General features: G+C 38.2%; 1 protein-coding gene across 6 annotated transcripts in view; it reads right to left on the bottom strand.

The window, feature by feature from the left end:
• GOSR1 (golgi SNAP receptor complex member 1) overlaps positions 1–18,468 on the bottom strand; it is a 37,379-nt gene that overhangs the window by 17,751 nt on the left and 1,160 nt on the right. For 3 of the 6 annotated variants that reach the window (XM_061390594.1, XM_061390598.1, XM_061390592.1), the window contains exons 2-6: positions 16,315–16,429; positions 10,251–10,338; positions 9,800–9,907; positions 5,683–5,774; positions 709–783 (exon numbers count right to left, since the gene is read on the bottom strand). In XM_061390594.1, coding sequence (XP_061246578.1) covers positions 709–783; positions 5,683–5,774; positions 9,800–9,907; positions 10,251–10,338; positions 16,315–16,429 — 478 coding nt within the window. Of the gene's footprint in view, positions 1–708; positions 784–5,682; positions 5,775–9,799; positions 9,908–10,250; positions 10,339–16,308; positions 16,430–18,468 lie in introns of all 6 variants that reach the window. The other 3 variants (XM_061390593.1, XM_061390597.1, XM_061390591.1) reach the window with 1 other exon arrangement.

Raw genomic sequence — 18,468 nt, 5'->3', positions numbered from 1 at the left:
CAATGTGGGAGACCCTGGTTCGATCCCTGGGTTGGGAAGATCCCCAGGAGAAGGAAATGGCAACCCACTCCGGTACTCTTGCCTGGAAAATCCCATGGATGGAGAAGCCTGTAGGCTAGAGCCTATGGTAGGCTAGAGTCTATGGGGTCGCAAAGAGTCGGACATGACTGAGCAACTTCACTTCACAGTTACTGCTAAGTTGCTTCAGTAGTGTCCAACTCTGTGCAACCCCATAGATGGCAACCCATCAGGCTCCCCGTCCCTGGGATTCTCCAGGCAAGAACACTGGAGCGGGTTGCCACTTCCTTCTCCAATGCATGAAAGTGAAAAGTGAAAGTGAAGTTGCTCAGTCGTGTCCGACTCTTAGCAACCCCATGGACTACAGCCTACCAGGCTCCTCCATCCATGGGAGTTTCCAGGCAAGAGTACTGGAGTGGGGTGCCATTGCCTTCTCCTCACAGTTACTAATACATTACAAATTACATTAACAAATAAGTAATGTGAATGCAGACTTTTGTGTATATATTTCATAGCATCCTATCTTTCCTAATTACGGTCAGAAAAGTTGTAATTCTTTCATTAGAAGAATTAAATGAATTAGCACTGGTAAAGCATTCAGTATAATAAACAGCACAAAATGTCTGCTATATGTGTAAATAAATTAATAAGTATGTACCACATAGTATGTATTTATTCAATAATACCTACTTTCGAAGGTGGTCATGTTCTTTCAAAAATAGTTCAGTTCTTCTGTTGTTTACTCCAGACCCACTTTTATATGACCTAGAAGAAAGAAAATTTTAGAACGTTTGTTGGCAGACACTATAAAAAAGGATTAAATGATTTCTCCAGTAATATCCAAAGTGGACAAATTGAGCCTCTCCATATACAACTAAAATGTATAATCCTTTTTATCTCCTTTTAAAAATGGCATCTATGATAGATAAATATGCATGGCTTTCTAGTTTAAGAATTTATCTTTCACCAAAATAATCTAACATTCTTAGACAAAAATCTTACTTTTCCTTTTTTACATTTTATATATACATTTGATAACTTCTAAAAATGTGTATTTTGTACCAGTTGCCAAAAAGTCCAACTCACTAAAGTACATGAAAAGAGAATATACATTCATTCATTTGTTTATTCATTAACTCAGCAAATATTTATTCAACATCTCTTAGGTACCACACATTTTAACAGTAAAACATGCTACTTAGTCATGAGTTGTTCACAGTTTAGACAGGTACATAAATTATTTAATTTTAATTCAGTGTAATAGGAACTATTACTATAATACTACATAAATACTATAATATTTATATACAAAAGAAAAGAGTAGTCATTACTATAAGGCAGAAGGTAGATTAGAGAGCTTGTGAGAAATACAGAAACCTTCTTAAGCAGAGAAAATCCATAAAGGATACCCTACAAAACAAGTGATAATTTACAGTTGTAAAAAGTGGAGGATTATTTCAGGAAGGAAGGATTGCATGTGCAGTGTCATGGGGTGTGGAAGAACACAGTGGCTTCAAGAAACTTTGTATCGTCCATCTTGCAGAGTGAGGTTTGGGAGGGTACTGTAAAAGATGAGAAAAGCAGGGGCTTTTAGAGCCTTTCCTTTCTTTCTCTATTATTTCCTCTTGTCTTTATTTTCCCCAAGTGGGACTAATACTCCTGATTGATTACGACACAGCACATGAGGTAGGGAAGCCACTGAAAGGGAATGGTTCCCTAAAGGGAAGCTACAGATCTGCCAACTGTGGAGTACTTCAGGATTTCTATCCTGGCTTGAGTTCATTACAATTTACAAGAAAATGCTTTGTATCATTACTACCAACATTTTCATGTTTCAGTTCTTTACTTACAAAGTATCAAGAACCACAACAAAAAAATTCAAGTAACTGCACACATACTGCAGTGAGACAAAAGGGGGTCATGCCGTTAAAGTAAACCACGACCTGAGAGCAGGTTCTAATGTGCAAAGCGCAGCAGGAAAGAAAACACCAGGGAAAGCTGCACAATATAACCAGTACCACACTGGACTTGGAAGACTAATGTTGTTTAGTTGGTCAGTCATGTCCGACTCTTTTGCGACCCCATGGAACCCACCCAGGCTCCTCAGTCCATGAGATTTCCCAGGCAAGAATACTGGAGGGGGTTGCCATTTCCTTCTCCAGGGGATCTTCCCAACCCAGGAATGGGATTGAAACTATGTCTACTGCTTGGCAGGCAGATTCTTTGCCACTGAGCCACCTGGGAAGTCCATGAACCAGTAAACCTCAAACAAGACTCCTAATACCTAGTTTTATAAAGTGGGACTAATAATTTATATCTATATCAAAAGATTCAGTTCAGTTCAGTTGTTCAGTCGTGTCGGACTCTTTGCGACCCCATGAATCACAGCATGCCAGGCCTCCCTGTCCATTATCAACTCCCAGAGTTCACTCAAACTCATGTCCATCGAGTTGGTGATGTCATCCAGTCATCTCATCCTCTGTCGTCCCCTTCTCCTCCTGCCCCCAATCCCTCCCAGCATCAGAGTCTTTTCCAATGAGTCAACTCTTCGCATGAGGTGGCCAAAGTACTGGAGTTTCAGCTTTAGCATCATTCCTTCCAAAGAACACCCAGGACTGATCTCCTTTAGAATGGACTGGTTGGATCTCCTTGCAGTCCAAGGGACTCTCAAGAGTCTTCTCCAACACCACGGTTCAAAAGCATCAATTCTTCAGCACTCAGCTTTCTTCACAGTCCAACTCTCACATCCATACATGACTACTGGAAAAACCATAGCCTTGACTAGATGGACCTTTGTTGGCAAAGTAATGTCTCTGCTTTTGAATATGCTATCTAGGTTAGTCATAACTTTTCTTCCAAGGAGTAAGCGTCTTTTAATTTCATGGCTGCAATCACCATCTGCAGTGATTTTGGAGCCCTCCAAAATAAAGTCTGACACTGTTTCCACTGTTTCCCCATCTATTTGCCATGAAGTGATGGGACCAGATGATTATATGAAGCCAAAAAAGAGATAATATATGAAAAAGCAGTAATTTCAGGAAAAAAATCTTAAATATCAGTTATTAGTACTATTAGTCACTCAATTCAGTCGTTCAGTTCACGTTCAACTCTTGGCGACCCCATGGACTGCAGCACACCAGGCCTCCCGGTCCATCATCAACTAACTCTTGGAGTTTACTCAAACTCCTGTTCATTAAGTGGGTGAAGCCATCCAACCATCTCATCCTCTGTCATTCCCTTCTCTTCCTGCCTTCAATCTTTCCCAACATCAGGGTCTTTTCCAATGAGTCAGTTCTTTGCATCAAGTGGCCAAAGTTCTGGAGTTTCAGCTTCAGCATCAGTCCTTTCAGAATATTCAGGACCGATTTCCTTTAGGATGGACTGGTTGGATCTCCTTGCAGTCCAAGGGACTCTCAAGAGTCTTCTCCAACACCACGGTTCAAAAGCATCAATTCTTCACCGCTCAGCTTTCTTCACAGTCCAACTCTCACATCCATACATGACTACTGGAAAAACCATACCTTAGACTGGACGGATCTTTGTTGGCAAAGTAATGTCTCTGCTTTTTAATATGCTATCTAGGTTGGTGATAACTTTTCTTCCAAGAAGCAAGCATCTTTTAATTTCATGGCTGCAGACAACCATCTGCAGTGATTTTGGAGCACCCCAAAATAAAGTTGTCACTGTTTCCACTGTTTCCCCATCTGTTTCCCATGAAGTGATGGGACCAGATGCCATGATCTTAGTTTTCTGAATGTTGAGTTTTAAGCCAACTTTTTCACTCTCCTCTTTCACTTTCATTAAGAGGCTCTTTAGTTCTCCTTCACTTTCCGCCATAAGGGTGGTATCATCTGCATATGTGAGGTTATTGATATTTCTCCCAGCAGTCTTGATTCCAGCTTGTGCTTCATCCAGCCCAGCATTTCTCATGATGTACTTTACATATAAGTTAAATAAGCAGGGTGACAATATACAGCCTTGATGTACTCCTTTCCCAATTTGGAACCAGTCTGTTGTTCCAGGTCCAGTTCTAACTGTTGCTTCTTGACTTGCATACAGAATTCTCAAGAGGCAGGTCAGGTGGTCTGGTAGTCCCATCTCTAAGAATTTTTCACAGTTTGTCATGATCCACACAGTGTATTACTTTCTCTAATTTAATAGTGATCCACAGAGTGTATTACTACTATATCTCATCTCATTAACTATATTTTGCCATATATTATACTAATTTGAATATGTGCTTACTCCCCTCCAGCATCTAAAGGGCCAAGTTAATCTTTTCATTTCTATCTGCTACTGCAACTGACATATTATCTAACAGTAATCAAGAAATAGTTTAGCAAATGGATGAACATGTTTCTTTCATGATAAACTTTAAGAAAACAAGTTATTACACTGGAATATAGTCTAGCAATTCCCACAAATTGTGTGGTAGCTAAATGACTATACATTAAAGGCTGTCTGTTACACTGGTTCTCTACACTGGTTTAAGATATATATGTATACAGATTATAAAGAAACTAGACAAGACCTACATGTGCCTGAGAACTAATAATAATATAAAATTCCAAATACAGCAAAAATGTTTCATTTTCTTTACTCCTATATGTTATACAAAGTACATATGACTAAATGTAAGAAAAACAGATAAAACAGAGACAAACAATAAAAATTAATTTTCCAACATAATTTCTGGAGGTAAAAACATAACTGATGACTGGACAATTCTGGGTTTAGAGTTTTGGACAAAAATTTTGAATAGAATGAATATTAAGTGGTTTGTGCTGTAAAACTGTCTTACTGTTACAACAAAATAAAGGAACTCCAAGGTAATGTTTGTCAGAGTACACATGAAATGTACAGTTCATAAGATGGCAGTACACATCACAGCTCATGAATCTTGAGTACCATACTTATGAAACCTAAATACCATAAGTGAGACAAGGAAAGGTCTCAACAGATGGCCTAAAAGTGGGAAGACTGCAGCTTTAATTAGATGCCCAATGGATCTGACCTTGTCAGTCAAGAACAGCTGTAAAAAAAAAATTCGAAACTGTGTATAAAATGCTATATTATTAAAGGTGAGGTAAAGGGAGGGAGGAAAAGAACACAGTCAAAAATTATGGATTAAGAGCAGCATAAAAATGCTGGGAGTCCTTAAATAATTTGACATAAAGCTATGAGTCTGTATAAAACCTGGAAAAAACAGATTTAGGATTCTGGGGCAGTAAAGGCTACTCTAACAGTTACTTAAGTATGTAATTGTTGTGGTAAGGGAGAGGGTAGAGGGACAGAAAGGGTCATGAGGAAGGGAAACACAGAGACCTTTGGTTATTGGTGATGTTATTAACATAATGCTCAAGGTGGGTAGGAGGCAATCAGAGGAAAACTCACAAAGACATCATCTGAACTGGACTTTGAATTAAGACAGGAAAGTCAAGGTTGGCAAGAGTCAATGATAAAACTAGGGTAAGCTGGAGATAAGACCAGCAAAGTAGATTAGGACCATATTGGAGCAGCAATGTTTAAAGAACGATGAAATGCGAAATAGAAACCCTGAAATCTAAATCATGGTTCTGCTACTCAATTTGTTGTTAATCATGGATACACTTTCAATCTAATTCTAAGTAAACACCCTACAAAAGAATATAAAAGGTAACTTACTCAATATCCTTTCGTACTGATCCCATGAGATTCTCCCTTTCCCGTATTGCCACAAAGTTTGCTTTGGTTTTATGGAATTCATGTGTATAATCCTGCAATAAATTAATATCCAGTCTCAACATAAACTTTTACCTTATTGAGCCAGTTATGTATTGTTATACTACAAATCTCTGTCAAGAAAACCGCTATTTGAGAAATCTAATTGTCAAGACGTAAAAATGCCATTATAATCAGTTTCCCAAAGAGTGACCAACTTTTTTCAAATGAAAACAGTTTGGCACCAGAGGGGTGGTGGTAGTGGTGTATGTATGTGTGGTGTGGTGTGTGTGTGTGTAGTCACTTCAGTTGTATGTATGTACGTGTGTTTGTGAAATCATTTCAGTTTTGTCCAACTCTTTGCAACCCACTGGACTACAGCCTGCCAGGCTCCTCTGCCCATGGGATTCTCCAGGCAAGAATACCGGAGTGGGTTGTAATGCCCTCCTCCAGGGGATCTTCCCTACCCAGGAATCAAACCCAGGTCTCCTCCATCTCCTCCACTGGCAGGAAGGTTCTCTGCCACTAGAGTGCCACCTGGGAAGCCTGGCACGAGGGTAATAGTGCCATCAGATCACCATCCTGTGTATCCTCTCATACCCTGTCTTACAGGGCAGAATTGTAAAGAAAAAATAATCCTCAGATAAAATAACTTCAAATAACCTAGGATAAAAATTCGGAAGCTCTTTCTACTCATTAGTGTACCCAATGGGGCTTATTTTCAAATTTCATCATTTTGGAACTCCTGCAGAAAGTTATTTCTAAACCAATAAAATGAAGAGAATCGTAAAGAATAAAATAATTTTAGAATATTTCCTTTTTTCTACCATATTTTTAAGTTATTAAGGAATATTCATTGCTTTTAAAAATTCAGATAAATATATTAAAAAGATAAAAAACCATAATCCCACCTCCCAGAGAGCCCCTACTGATCCTTTAGAAGCAAAAACAATACATGCACGTGGGGCACCATGAACTAAAAGAGCACCTTTTCTTTCAGTTTCTTTCAGGAAATATGTTTTTGCATATACAAGTTTATTATTTCTTTCATTTATGCTAAAAAAAACTCATAGTCTGCTGTAATCTTTTAAGTTCATAAAATATCAAGTAATCTTTCCCTATTAGCAAACTGAATCTATATTTTTTAAAATTTAATATGTAGTTTTTAAATTATGACTGCATGCTAAGTGCTAAGTTGCTTCAGTTGTGCCTGACTCTTTGCTACCCCATGGACTGTAGCCTGCCAGGCTCCTCTGTTCATGGGATTCTCCAGGAAAGAATACTGGAGTGGGTTGCCACACTCTCCTCCAGGGGATCTTCCCAACCCAGGGATCAAACTAGGGTCTCTTGTGTCTCCAGTGTTGGCAGGTGGATTCTTTACCACTAGCGCCACCACTACCGTAATTTAATAAATTCCCTACGATAAACAATTTAGTTACCTTTTTTTTCCTTTTTCTGGCTGTTAAAAACAGCTTCAATAAACAAGCTGTGTATATATTTTACTGTACTCTCTAGGTATATTTAAAGGGTAAATGCCTGGTAGAATAACTGGGTCAAACAATCTTACACAAAAATTTGGATAGTGCTAAAATGCTTTCTAGAAAGGCTACAACTTACATTTCCAGAAAATGGAAGAGTGTCTATTTTTCTGCACTCTTGACATAAATGGGTTACAAATGGTTCGGTATTTGCTAATCTGACAGGTGAAAAATTTTATCTCATTTTGATTTGCATTTTTTCATTTGAGAATGTGGCTGACCATCTTTTTATGAATTTGGCCACTCATTTCCTGTAAATAAGTTTAAGTCCTTTTCCCACTTTTCTATTGGGTTCCCTTTTTCTTATTTCTATCAGTGTATCTCTGTATCACTTGTTAAAGTTTCTGGTAATAGGTATTGCTTAGGAAAGTCCTTCGGAGAAGGCAATGGCACCCCACTCCAGTACTCTTGCCTGGAAAATCCCATGGACAGAGGAGCCTGGTAGGCTGCAGTCCATGGGGTCGCTAAGAGTCAGACACGACTGAGCGACTTCACTTTCACTTTTCACTTTCATGCACTGGAGAAGGAAATGGCAACCCACTCCTGTGTTCTTGCCTGGAGAATCCCAGGGATGGGGGAGTCTGGTGGGCTGCTGTTTGTGGGGTTGCACAGAGTTGGACACGACTGAAGTGACTCAGCAGCAGCAGCAGCAGGAAAGTCCTTTACTACCCTGAAATGTATAATTTCAACCACCAAGAAATTTTATAGTTTCTTTTTCTACATATAAATCTTTGACCCATTTGGAATTTACTCTAGATAGGAGGAATGAGACAGAAATTGAGTGCTTCCCCCCTCCCCTCCCCTGCCAGAAATTAGCCAGTTGTAACAACTCTATTTATTTTATAATCTCTTTTTTCCCCATTGATTCAAAATAGTACCTTTCTCAGAAACTAAATTTTCATGCATATTTGGGTCTATATATGAACTCTGTTGTATTCTATTGATCTAATTTTTTCCCAGAATCAAATGGTCTTCATTATTCTAGATTCTTAACAGGTTTTAATCTGTGGTAGAACTAGGTATCTTTTACCACTTGCCTTCATCTTCACATGTTTTCTTCTTGGTTATTTTTGTATGACTATAATCTCAAATAAACTTTGGTGGCATTTTGCCATTTTTTAAAAAAATGAAGCAAACAAGAAAAACCCTGTTATTTCCATTGGGATAACATTCAGTGAAAGTTAAAGTCTCTGAGTTGTGTCCAACTCTTTGCGACCCCATGGACTACACAGTCTAAGGAATTCTCTAAGCCAGAATACTGGAGTGGGTAGCCTTTCCCTTCTCCAAGGGCTCTTCCAAACCCAGAGATCGAACACAGGTCTCCTGCATTGCAGGCAGATTCTTTACCAGCTGAACCACAAAGGAAGCCCATGAATACTGGATTGTGTAGCCTTCCCTTCTCCAGCGGATCTTCCCAACCCAGGAATCGAACCAAGGTCTCCTGCATTGCAGGCGGATTCTTTACCAACTGAGTTACCAGGGAACATTCAATGGATAGGCTGATTTAGAGAGAAATCTTTTATGCTCCTCAGGAGAACTTTATATATGTAAGTCCTTCCTATACATTCTTATTAAATTATACATAAAACTTTCAGTTTCTTCCACTGTTCTTTCTAACAGGTTATTGTTTGTGTATAAGAAAACTGCTTGCTTTATATATTAATTTTGCAAGTCATCAACTGATTGAATTTTTTTCTAATTTTTGTTTAGTTTTCTTGATTATATTAGCTATATAATCTTATCACCAGTACAGAATACAGATTTTTGTCCCCCTTTTCAGTATTTATATCTTGTTCTTTTTACTGTGTAATTGAACTACAAACAACTTCCACACAATGTTAAATAGATATCTGTGGGGACTATGGGGTATCCTTGTCTTCTTTTTTTTTAATGGGAAAGCTTTTACTACTTTATTATTAAGCAAGATGATAGATTTTAATCTGATGTACACATTTCTGTACTAGGTAAATAAAGTATTCTATTTCTATTTTTAACATGAGTTTTAAAAATTAGAAATGACTGGATTTTTTCAGTATTAAAAAATTTGCCTTCCTATTTGTACTACTATATTTTCAGCACCCTCCCATGTAAATCTTTTAGGAGTTTATTTGTTTCATTGGTATACTTTTAATATTTTTCTCAAACAATACATTAAATATAGCAAATTACTTCTCTTCCCTGCTATCTTCAAAGCCTGATGAAAGTATACTAGAAACCATCATGACTGCTTATGTGTGACCACTGGCTACTTCACTGCTTCAGCTGGGTAGCAAGATCTCCCACAGCAGTAACATACTTACCGACTGATGAATATGATTCAGTTTTACCAGGCAAAAGACAGAGCTAATAAACATTTTTAGAATTTTATAGTAACAAGAAAAAAAAAAGCAAAACAGGACAAACTTCCATAGCACAGCATCTACCCTCTTGGAAGATTTTTCCCTTTGTTCTCCTAAATACATGTGTACATGTTCTCTTCATGGAGTAAAGAAAACTCAAAAGCCTCTTATGATGACATAAAACTCTCAAGCCCAATGTATTACCTGCAGTATGTCTCTATGTCGCTGTAACGTGTGCATCAGTGCTGCATTCAAGGAGGGCACACCTGCGCTGTTGGTGTATTCTGCCATTTTATCATTTACTCCTGTAAGCTAAAACAGAAAAAAAGGAAAGAAAGAAAACCCATACAAACATTTCAGAAAGCACGATAAAGAGATAAAAGCAAATTAAATGCCTATATGCCCTTCTGGCTAACAGCAAAAAAATAAAAACAAGAGACAGCATGTAAGGATTTGGTATTTCCCCAAAATAACCCAAAAGGGCTAATAAAATAGGACCTTGGAATGGCCGTTATCAAAACTCAAGTGGCCTGGGGAGGCACACATCTTGAATGAAAGGGTAATTTCAATAAATATGTCTGCATTAATATCATCTGGTACCATACCTAACAAGTACAGTTACTAGGAAAATAATCCTTTAACAGAAGGTACTCACTCTTGCCAAAAGCTGTTCAATCTCAATCGCCATAGTTTCAAACATTCTGTCTTGGCTTGATCCATTTAAAAGGGGTGTTGTGTCAGAGCTAAAAACAAGTTCAAATAAAGAGAATCTATTACTTAAACCTAATCCTTTAAAATATACTTAAAATGATAAGGTAATTATTTTTAAAAAGGTCAAGTGGAACCCCTGAGACATTCTTTTTGTTTCATAAAAAAATGTAATTTTTATTAAAGTTTTCTTGTAAAGATCACACATCCTGAATATTAAATTCAGTATTAAATAAAATTGAATGTACGACTGTCCCACTCTTAATAATGCAAAGAAATTCTAAATGCTTGCTTCCTGTTTCCCAAACTAAAATAACTTAAGCTATGACAGTGCCTAATTAAATGCTGGATCTGAAGGAACAAATGTGAAATAAAACTGCAGAACTACATAATACAGCATGTGAGAGGAGCCATAAATGTATTAGAGAGATTACATTAGATCTGTGAGAAATAATCTTTAAATTTTTTCCTCTAAGTTCTATCTTCCTTCCATGACTCTTTCCAAAATGAAATAAAATTGAGATTTAAACAATCCACAAACTGGGTAAATAATATTAAATAATCAGGAATTGGCTTCAAGTCTAATAAAGATAGCTACGTCTGGCAGGGAAGTTTTAATATCAATCTTTTACATTTCCTTCTGTTTTGCTTTGCAAAAATGTATTGAACTGTCTTCTAAAGTCTGGAAAGTCAAACATAATTTTTACAAGTGAAACTTATGTTTGACAGATTCAAATTCTAAAACCAAATGTCTTGAAAGTTTCTGTCTCTTCTGAAAAACCATTAACCTTCATTAAGTCCCCAAGTGGTATATATTATCATATAAGCAGCTGTAGCTCAATACTCGGAGAAGGCAATGGCACCCCACTCCAGTACTCTTGCCTGGAAAATCCCATGGATGGAGGAGCCTGGTAGGCTGCAGTCCATGGGGTCACTAGGAGTCGGACACGACTGAGCGACTTCACTTTCACTTTTCACTTTCATGCATTGGAGAAGGAAATGGCAACCCACTCCAGTGTTCTTGCCTGGAGAATCCCAGGGACAGAGGAGCCTAGTGGGCTGCTGTCTATGGGGTCGCACAGAGTCAGATACAACTGAAGCAACTTAGCAGCAGCTCAATACTGGTCTTATTTACACTGAACACAGATAAATACCAAACAATGACTATGTTCTCCACTCTTACTAAGACTTTGTCTTGCCCTGGGGCAGTTGCTTCATCAGTTTGCTTCCCTGGTAGCTCGACGGTAAAGAATCTGCCTGCAATGCAGGAGACCCGGGTTCAATCTCTGGGTTGGGAAGATGCCCTGGAGAAGGGAATGGCAACCCATTCCAGTATATTTGTCTGGAGAATTCCAGAGACAGAGGAGCCTGGTGGGCTACAGTCCATGAGGTCACAGAGAGTCAGACACGAGCAACTAACACTAACACTTCTTTTTTAAATGGCAAAATTGACCTTGGCTCTTTCTCTTTTCTACATACACATTTACAGCAACAGTAACAAACAGTGAAATAGCCAAAAAGTAGCTAATAAGGAGGATTTTCAATTTAGGATGCTTAGGTCCAAATTTTTCTTTAAAATTTTAATTCATTCACCTTAAAATATCTCATTCTTTATTACGTGTCAGAGTCAACCCAAGGTTCCATGGTTATCTCTTAGAATGTGCCCAGGGGAAATACTTTATACACTACTAATGCAGATCCTCCCCTACCAGATATATGAAAAAGAACAATGGGCCAATGATGTACGCTCCATCAGGAAGAAAACTGCCTCTATCTTGTTCACAGATACAAGCCTACCACCTAGAACAGTGCTTGGCACATGGCAGATGCTCATTAAAATCCTTGCTGAATGAATGAGGAGGCAATCTCTACATTCACCACCTCAGGGAGGTATGAGTCCAGGGAAATGAGGGAAAATATCCTCTCCACAATACTGAGACTCAGTTAAATGTAATGCATTTCATAAGTATGTGGTGATTCACAGACCACATAGTTCTCAAAACACAGAAAGTAAAAAAAATAACTCCTGGAAGAAAAATTCTGGGCATCACTGAGTTTATTCATTATGACGTGCTTTCAATCTGGGCAACAAATGCTTTAAGATGCACTGGATCCCCATGGCCCTAGGTTTCTTGTTAAAAGGGACAGTGAGAGTGAAGTAACCCCACAAACTCATCCTCAATTTGTTGTAGAATTTCTGATGGAATGTTTTCAAATAGTTTCCCCCTTTAAAGGAGTCATAAAAGTACAAGTATACCTCAGAGATACTGTGGGTTTAGTTCCAGACCACCACAATAAAGCAAGCATTTCAATAAAGTGAATCACACTAATTTTTTTGTTTCTCAGTGCACATAAAAGTTGTTAACACTTTACTGTAATCTGTTAAGTATGCAATAGTATTATTCTTAAGAAAAAAAAAAAAAACAATGTACACACTGGAATTTAAAAATACTTTATGGCTTTAAAATGCTAACCATCACCTGAGTCTTCAGGGAGTAATCTTTCTGCTGATGGAGGGTCTTGCCTTGATACTGATAGCTACTGACTGACTAGGGTGGTGGCTGGTAAAGGCTGGGGTGGCTGTGGCAATTTTAAAAAATAAGACAACACTGAAATTGTTGAACTGACTCTTCATGAACGATTTCTCTACAGCATGCGATGCTATTTGACAGCATTTTACCCACAGCAGAACTTCTTTCAAGATTGGAGTCAATTCTCTCAATTGCTGCTGCTGCTCTATCAACTAAGTTTATGTAATATTCTAAATACTTTGTTGTCGTTTCAACGATCTTCATAGCATCTTCACCAGGAGAAGTAGATTCTATCTCAAGAAACCATTTATCTATAAGAAACTTAGACACACACACACACATACATATCCATGCATGTGCGCTTGCTAAGTTGCTTCACTCAAGTCCGACTCTTTGCAATCCCATGGACTATAGCCTGTCTGTCCTCCGTCCATGGGATTCTCCAGGCAAGAATACTGGAGTGGGTTGCCATGCCCTCCTCCAGGGGATCTTTCTGACCCAGGCATTGAACTCAAATCTCTTATGTCTCCTACACTGGCAGACAGGTTCTTTACCACCGGGGAAGCCCATATATATCCATATGTATACATGTATCTGTATCTATATCTATCTGTAAATATATATAAGAAATAACTTATCATCTGTGGCAGTTCAGTTACAGCTTCAGACTCCACTTCTAACTCTAACTTCTAATTCTCTTGCTATTTCCACCACATGCGCAGTTACTTTCTCCACAGAAGTCTTGAATCCCCTCAAAGTTATCCATGAGGGTTGGAATCAACTTCTTCCAAATACCTGGTAACATTATTTTGACCTCTTCCTGTGATCTTAATGCTCTTAATGGCATCTAGAATGGTGAATCCTTTCTAGAAGGGTTTCAGTTGACTCGGTCCAGACCTATCAGAAGAAGCACTATCTGTGGAAGCCATGTAATGTTTGTTCTTTTTTGAGAAACTGGTATACTACTCTTTGAACAGATGTAAATATAGTCTTATCTTTGAACCTCACTTTAGGCCATCCACTTATTTAAAAAAATATTAGGAAATACTTAAGACAGGAAGATAGATAGATAGCGGCTTCCATTATTTATTATTTCTTCAGTAATAAGACTTGAAAGTTGAAATTACTCCTTGATCCATGGGCTACAGAACGGACACTAACACAGGCATGAAAATAACATCAACCTCACTGTACATCTCCATGCGAGCTCCTGGGTGAACAAGGTGCATTGTCAGTGTGCAGTCATATTTTGAAAGGAATCTTTTTCGGAAGGGTAGGTTTCATCAGTGGGCTTAAAATATTCTGTTGTAAACACATGTGTTATCATCCAGGCTTTGTTGTTCAATTTATGGAGCACTGGCAGAGCAGATCTAGCACAATCTTTAAGGGCCCTAGGATTTCTGAAATGGTTAATGGTCAATGGCTTCAACTTAAAGTCATCAGCTGCATTAGCCCCTAACAAGAGAGTAAATCTGTCCTTTGAAGCTTTCAGACATCAACTTCTCTCTAACTATGAAAGTCCTAGATGACACCTTTCAATAGAAAGCTGTATCATCTATATTGAAAACCTGCTAGTTAATGTCACCACCTTCATTAATTACCTTAGCTGGATCCGCTAGATAACTTGCTACAACTTCTATGAATATATCAGCACTTGTGGTTTCTCCTTGCTCTCTGACGTTATAGGGATGTCTTCTCTCCTTAAACCTCACAAACCAACCTCGATTAGCTTCTGCAGCTTCCCCTCTCAGCTTCACAGAACTGGACAGAGTTAGTGCTTTGCTCTGGATTAGGCTCTGGCTTCAGGGAATGCTGTGGCTGGTTTGATCTGTTCAGACCACTAAAACTTTCTCTGTATGAGCAGTGAGGCTGTTCACTCTCTTATCATTTGTGTGCTTCCGGGAGCAGCAGTATTAAGCTTCTTTCAAGAGCTTTTCCTTTGTGTTCAGAACTTGGGTTGTTTAGCCTAGCCTTTGACCTATCTCGATTTTCAGTATGAATTCCTTTCCAAGCTTAAAATCATTTCCAGCTTTTGATTTAAAGTGACAGACACTTTCACTTGAACACTTAGAGGTCACTGTAGAATTATTAATTGGTTTAATTTCAATATTGTTGTGTCTCAAGGCATAGGAAGGCCTGAGGAGAGGGAAAGAAAAGGGAGAACGACCTGTCCATGGAGGAGTCAGAACACACACATTGATTAACTCTGCCATCTTACAAGGGTGTAGTTTGCGGTACCCCCAAACAATTACAATAGTAACATCGACTAAGCCCATGTGCCACAACTACTGATTCTCAGTTCGAGAGCTCGGGAGCCATAACTACTGAAGTTCAAGTGCCCGAGAGCCCGTGCTCCACAACAAGAGAAGCCCCAGCACTGCAGCGAAGAGTAGCCCCAACTTGCCACAACTAGAGAAAGCCTATGCAGCAACGAAGACCCAGCACAGCCAAAGATAAATAAATTTTTTTTTTAAATAATGTTAAACAAAAAAGCAAGTTAAAAAGTAACCATTATGAATCGTTCAGGAACACAAATATACGTAGTAAAAACATATGGAGATTATAGGGAGGGAGAAAATGGGATGCCATCAGGGGCTTCAAATGAACTGATAATGATTATTTCTTAAAGTGGGAGATAGTCACACAGGGATCCATTATATTATTCCTTCTATCTTCCTGTCTTAAGTATTTCCTAATATTTTTTTAAATAAGTGGATGACCTAAAGTGAGATTCAAAGATAAGACTACATTTACATCTGTTCAAAGAGTAGTATACCAGTTTCTCAAAAAAGAACAAACATTACATGTACACACTGCTATATTTAAAATGGATAACCAACAGGGACCTAGTGAATAGCACAGAGAACTCTATTCAATGTTATGTGGCAGCCTGGATGATGCGAGGGGAGCTTGGGGGAGAATGGATACATGTATATGTATGGCTGAGTCTCTTTACTGTTCACCTGAAATCATCATAACACTGTTAATCAGATATACCCCAATACAAAAAAAAAAAAAAAGAACCAAAATTTAAAATAGCTTGGATCATTAACAGTGAGGACATATACACTGCATTAGATTAATTCTAAAACACCAGAATAGCAGTAGGTATACTTTGCATTTGAGTAGTCCCTCAGATCCATTTAGCAATCAGAAAATATAAGAAACACAACGTAGGCAAAGCAACATTTCCTTATACGGGATGAAACAGAAATTTACTTCTGATGAACTCATTCTTAAACCTTAGCATTTCCCTCCTGATACCAACACAATTTTTGTCTAAGGATTCCAAATAAATGTCAGTCTCTGACATTAATTCATATAAAATGAATTAATAATTTTTATAAATCACTTTAAAAACCACCAAAAATTCACCAACAGACCAAGTTACAGAGATATATTTTACTTTATTTTTTTTAATGCTTTAAAAATATTATATAACTATAAGGCAAAAGAGAGAGAATCTGGTAGTACCTATACCTGTCGCGTCTTCCATCTCGGGCACTGCTGTGACTGTAACTTGTACATAGTTTACTGAAGGAAACTAGTTTCAGGTCAAGTTCATTTTCCAGCTGTCGAGCCTGTTTCCTGAGATCTTTAACAAAATTACAAAAGCAAATAATTAGACACAAAAAGTCCTATAAACAACACAAAGCTTCTGAAGAAAACAAACTATGAAGACGATCATACATCTAGAGTACTAGAAGATGTGAACCAAACACTTACCCATGGAAACACACTGTCACTTATTAAACTTCAGATGAGGCAAAAAGGGGAGAAATAGTGGGAAATGCAAATTTTCGGCTTTATCCTAAAGACAGCTAGACAACGAATGTTGTTCTAACGTCCCTGAAATTATTTCTATAGCAGTTAACTAAAATTTTGTAACTCAGGGGAAAACAGAAGAGAACAAATCACCAAAGGAACTGAATATGGTTTATGACCAGCACTGTATCCATTTACCAGCTAATTTTATAAAAAAGAAACCATCACTATTTTTGACAGGGATTATCCTATCTCTTTAAGTGTCAAAGCTTTACTAGGCTTATGAAATTTATGAAATTCTTAACAACAGAGTGATTGTTAAAGAGAAAAAAATCACTGACAAAGATTTAAAAAACTATCTTTCGACAAGCTTACTGAAAGATATTTGAAGAGGCTGAGTTTAACAGTAAATGAACAATGTGCTACTGACAAGGTCAACTCTAAGTATGACAGAAATAAGAGCATAAGTTTGAAGCGAACAGAAGAAAACATACATGGAGAGAAACTGGCATCATGTAATAGTTTGGCATCTAAGTTGAGTGAGAGAAGCCAGTCCAGTAACTCTTATCTAGAAATGAGTACTTTCATTCATGATGAAGTAGAGGTCAAAATAAAACTACTGGAATATAGAACACATAGTATAAACATCTCATCTTTCAGGAATAAGAATATAAAACACATTTCAATATACTAACCAGCAACCAGATGTAGGAAGCGCCATGCAGGTAATACAGTGAAGTACATTTTCCCAGAGACTAAACGTCACAATCTCAGCTCAGCCTAAAGTTCTCTGAGAACCGGCTCTGAGATTTATTCACAATCGATTTAACCTACAAATCTCAGCTTTTTGCTTTATAAATCTTTACCTTCAGAGTTTTTCTATGCATTACTAATCATTATTTAAAGCACCTGGCACAGAACTATAGCCACAGGGAAGAAACCTGCTGGACACAGAGGCAGGTGGGAAGGGTGGGATGAACTGGGAGATTAGGTTTGACATAAATACACTACTTTAAAAAAAAAAAAATTGGGCTTCCCTCATAGTTCGGTTGGTAAAGAATCTGCCTGCAATGCAGCAGACCTGGGTTCGATTCCTGGGTTGGGAAGATCCCCTGGAAAAGGAAATGGCAACCCACTCCAGTATTCTTGCGTGGAGAATCCCATGGACAGAGGAGCCTGGCAGGTACAATCCATGGGGTCCAAAGAGTCGGACACAGACTTAGTGACTAGAGAGAGAGATGCCTAAAATAGCTCGTGGGAACAGGGAGCCCCAGCACAGGGAGCTCAGCTCCTGCTCTGTGACGACCTAGATGGGTGGGATGGGAGAGGCGGGGGGAGTTCAAGAGGGACGGGATAGATGTATCCACACAGCTGATGCACTTCACTGTACAAGAGCAACGAACACAACACTGTAAAGCAAGTATACTCAACAAAAAGATAAGCTGCTATAATTATTATAGCACGATGCTTCAAAACAGTATAGCCTAATGACTAAAGATACCAATAACCACCTCTACATAATTTAAAAATATTTTCTAGCTAGCACACACATTTCAAATAAGCATTTTAATACGTTTTAAACTATTAGCACACTTCTCTGTAATTAGTAATTGTCTTCTCTAGTACTGAGCGACTTCCCTTTCACTTTTCACTTTCCTGCATTGGAGAGGGAAATGGCAACCCACTCCAGTGTTCTTGCCTGGAGAATCCCAGGGACGGGGGAGCCTGGTGGGCTGCCGTCTATGGGGTCGCACAGAGTCGGACACTACTGACAAGACTTAGCAGCAGCAGTATAAAGTATCAAGTAAGAGCATATTCAAAGTATGACAGCCAAGTACCCATGAACTTAGAATGAAGTATTTTAGACCA

This window comes from Bos javanicus, chromosome 19 (assembly GCF_032452875.1).
Source record: "Bos javanicus breed banteng chromosome 19, ARS-OSU_banteng_1.0, whole genome shotgun sequence".
NCBI lineage: Eukaryota > Metazoa > Chordata > Mammalia > Artiodactyla > Bovidae > Bos > Bos javanicus.
This window is presented reverse-complemented; position numbering and strand designations above follow the sequence as displayed.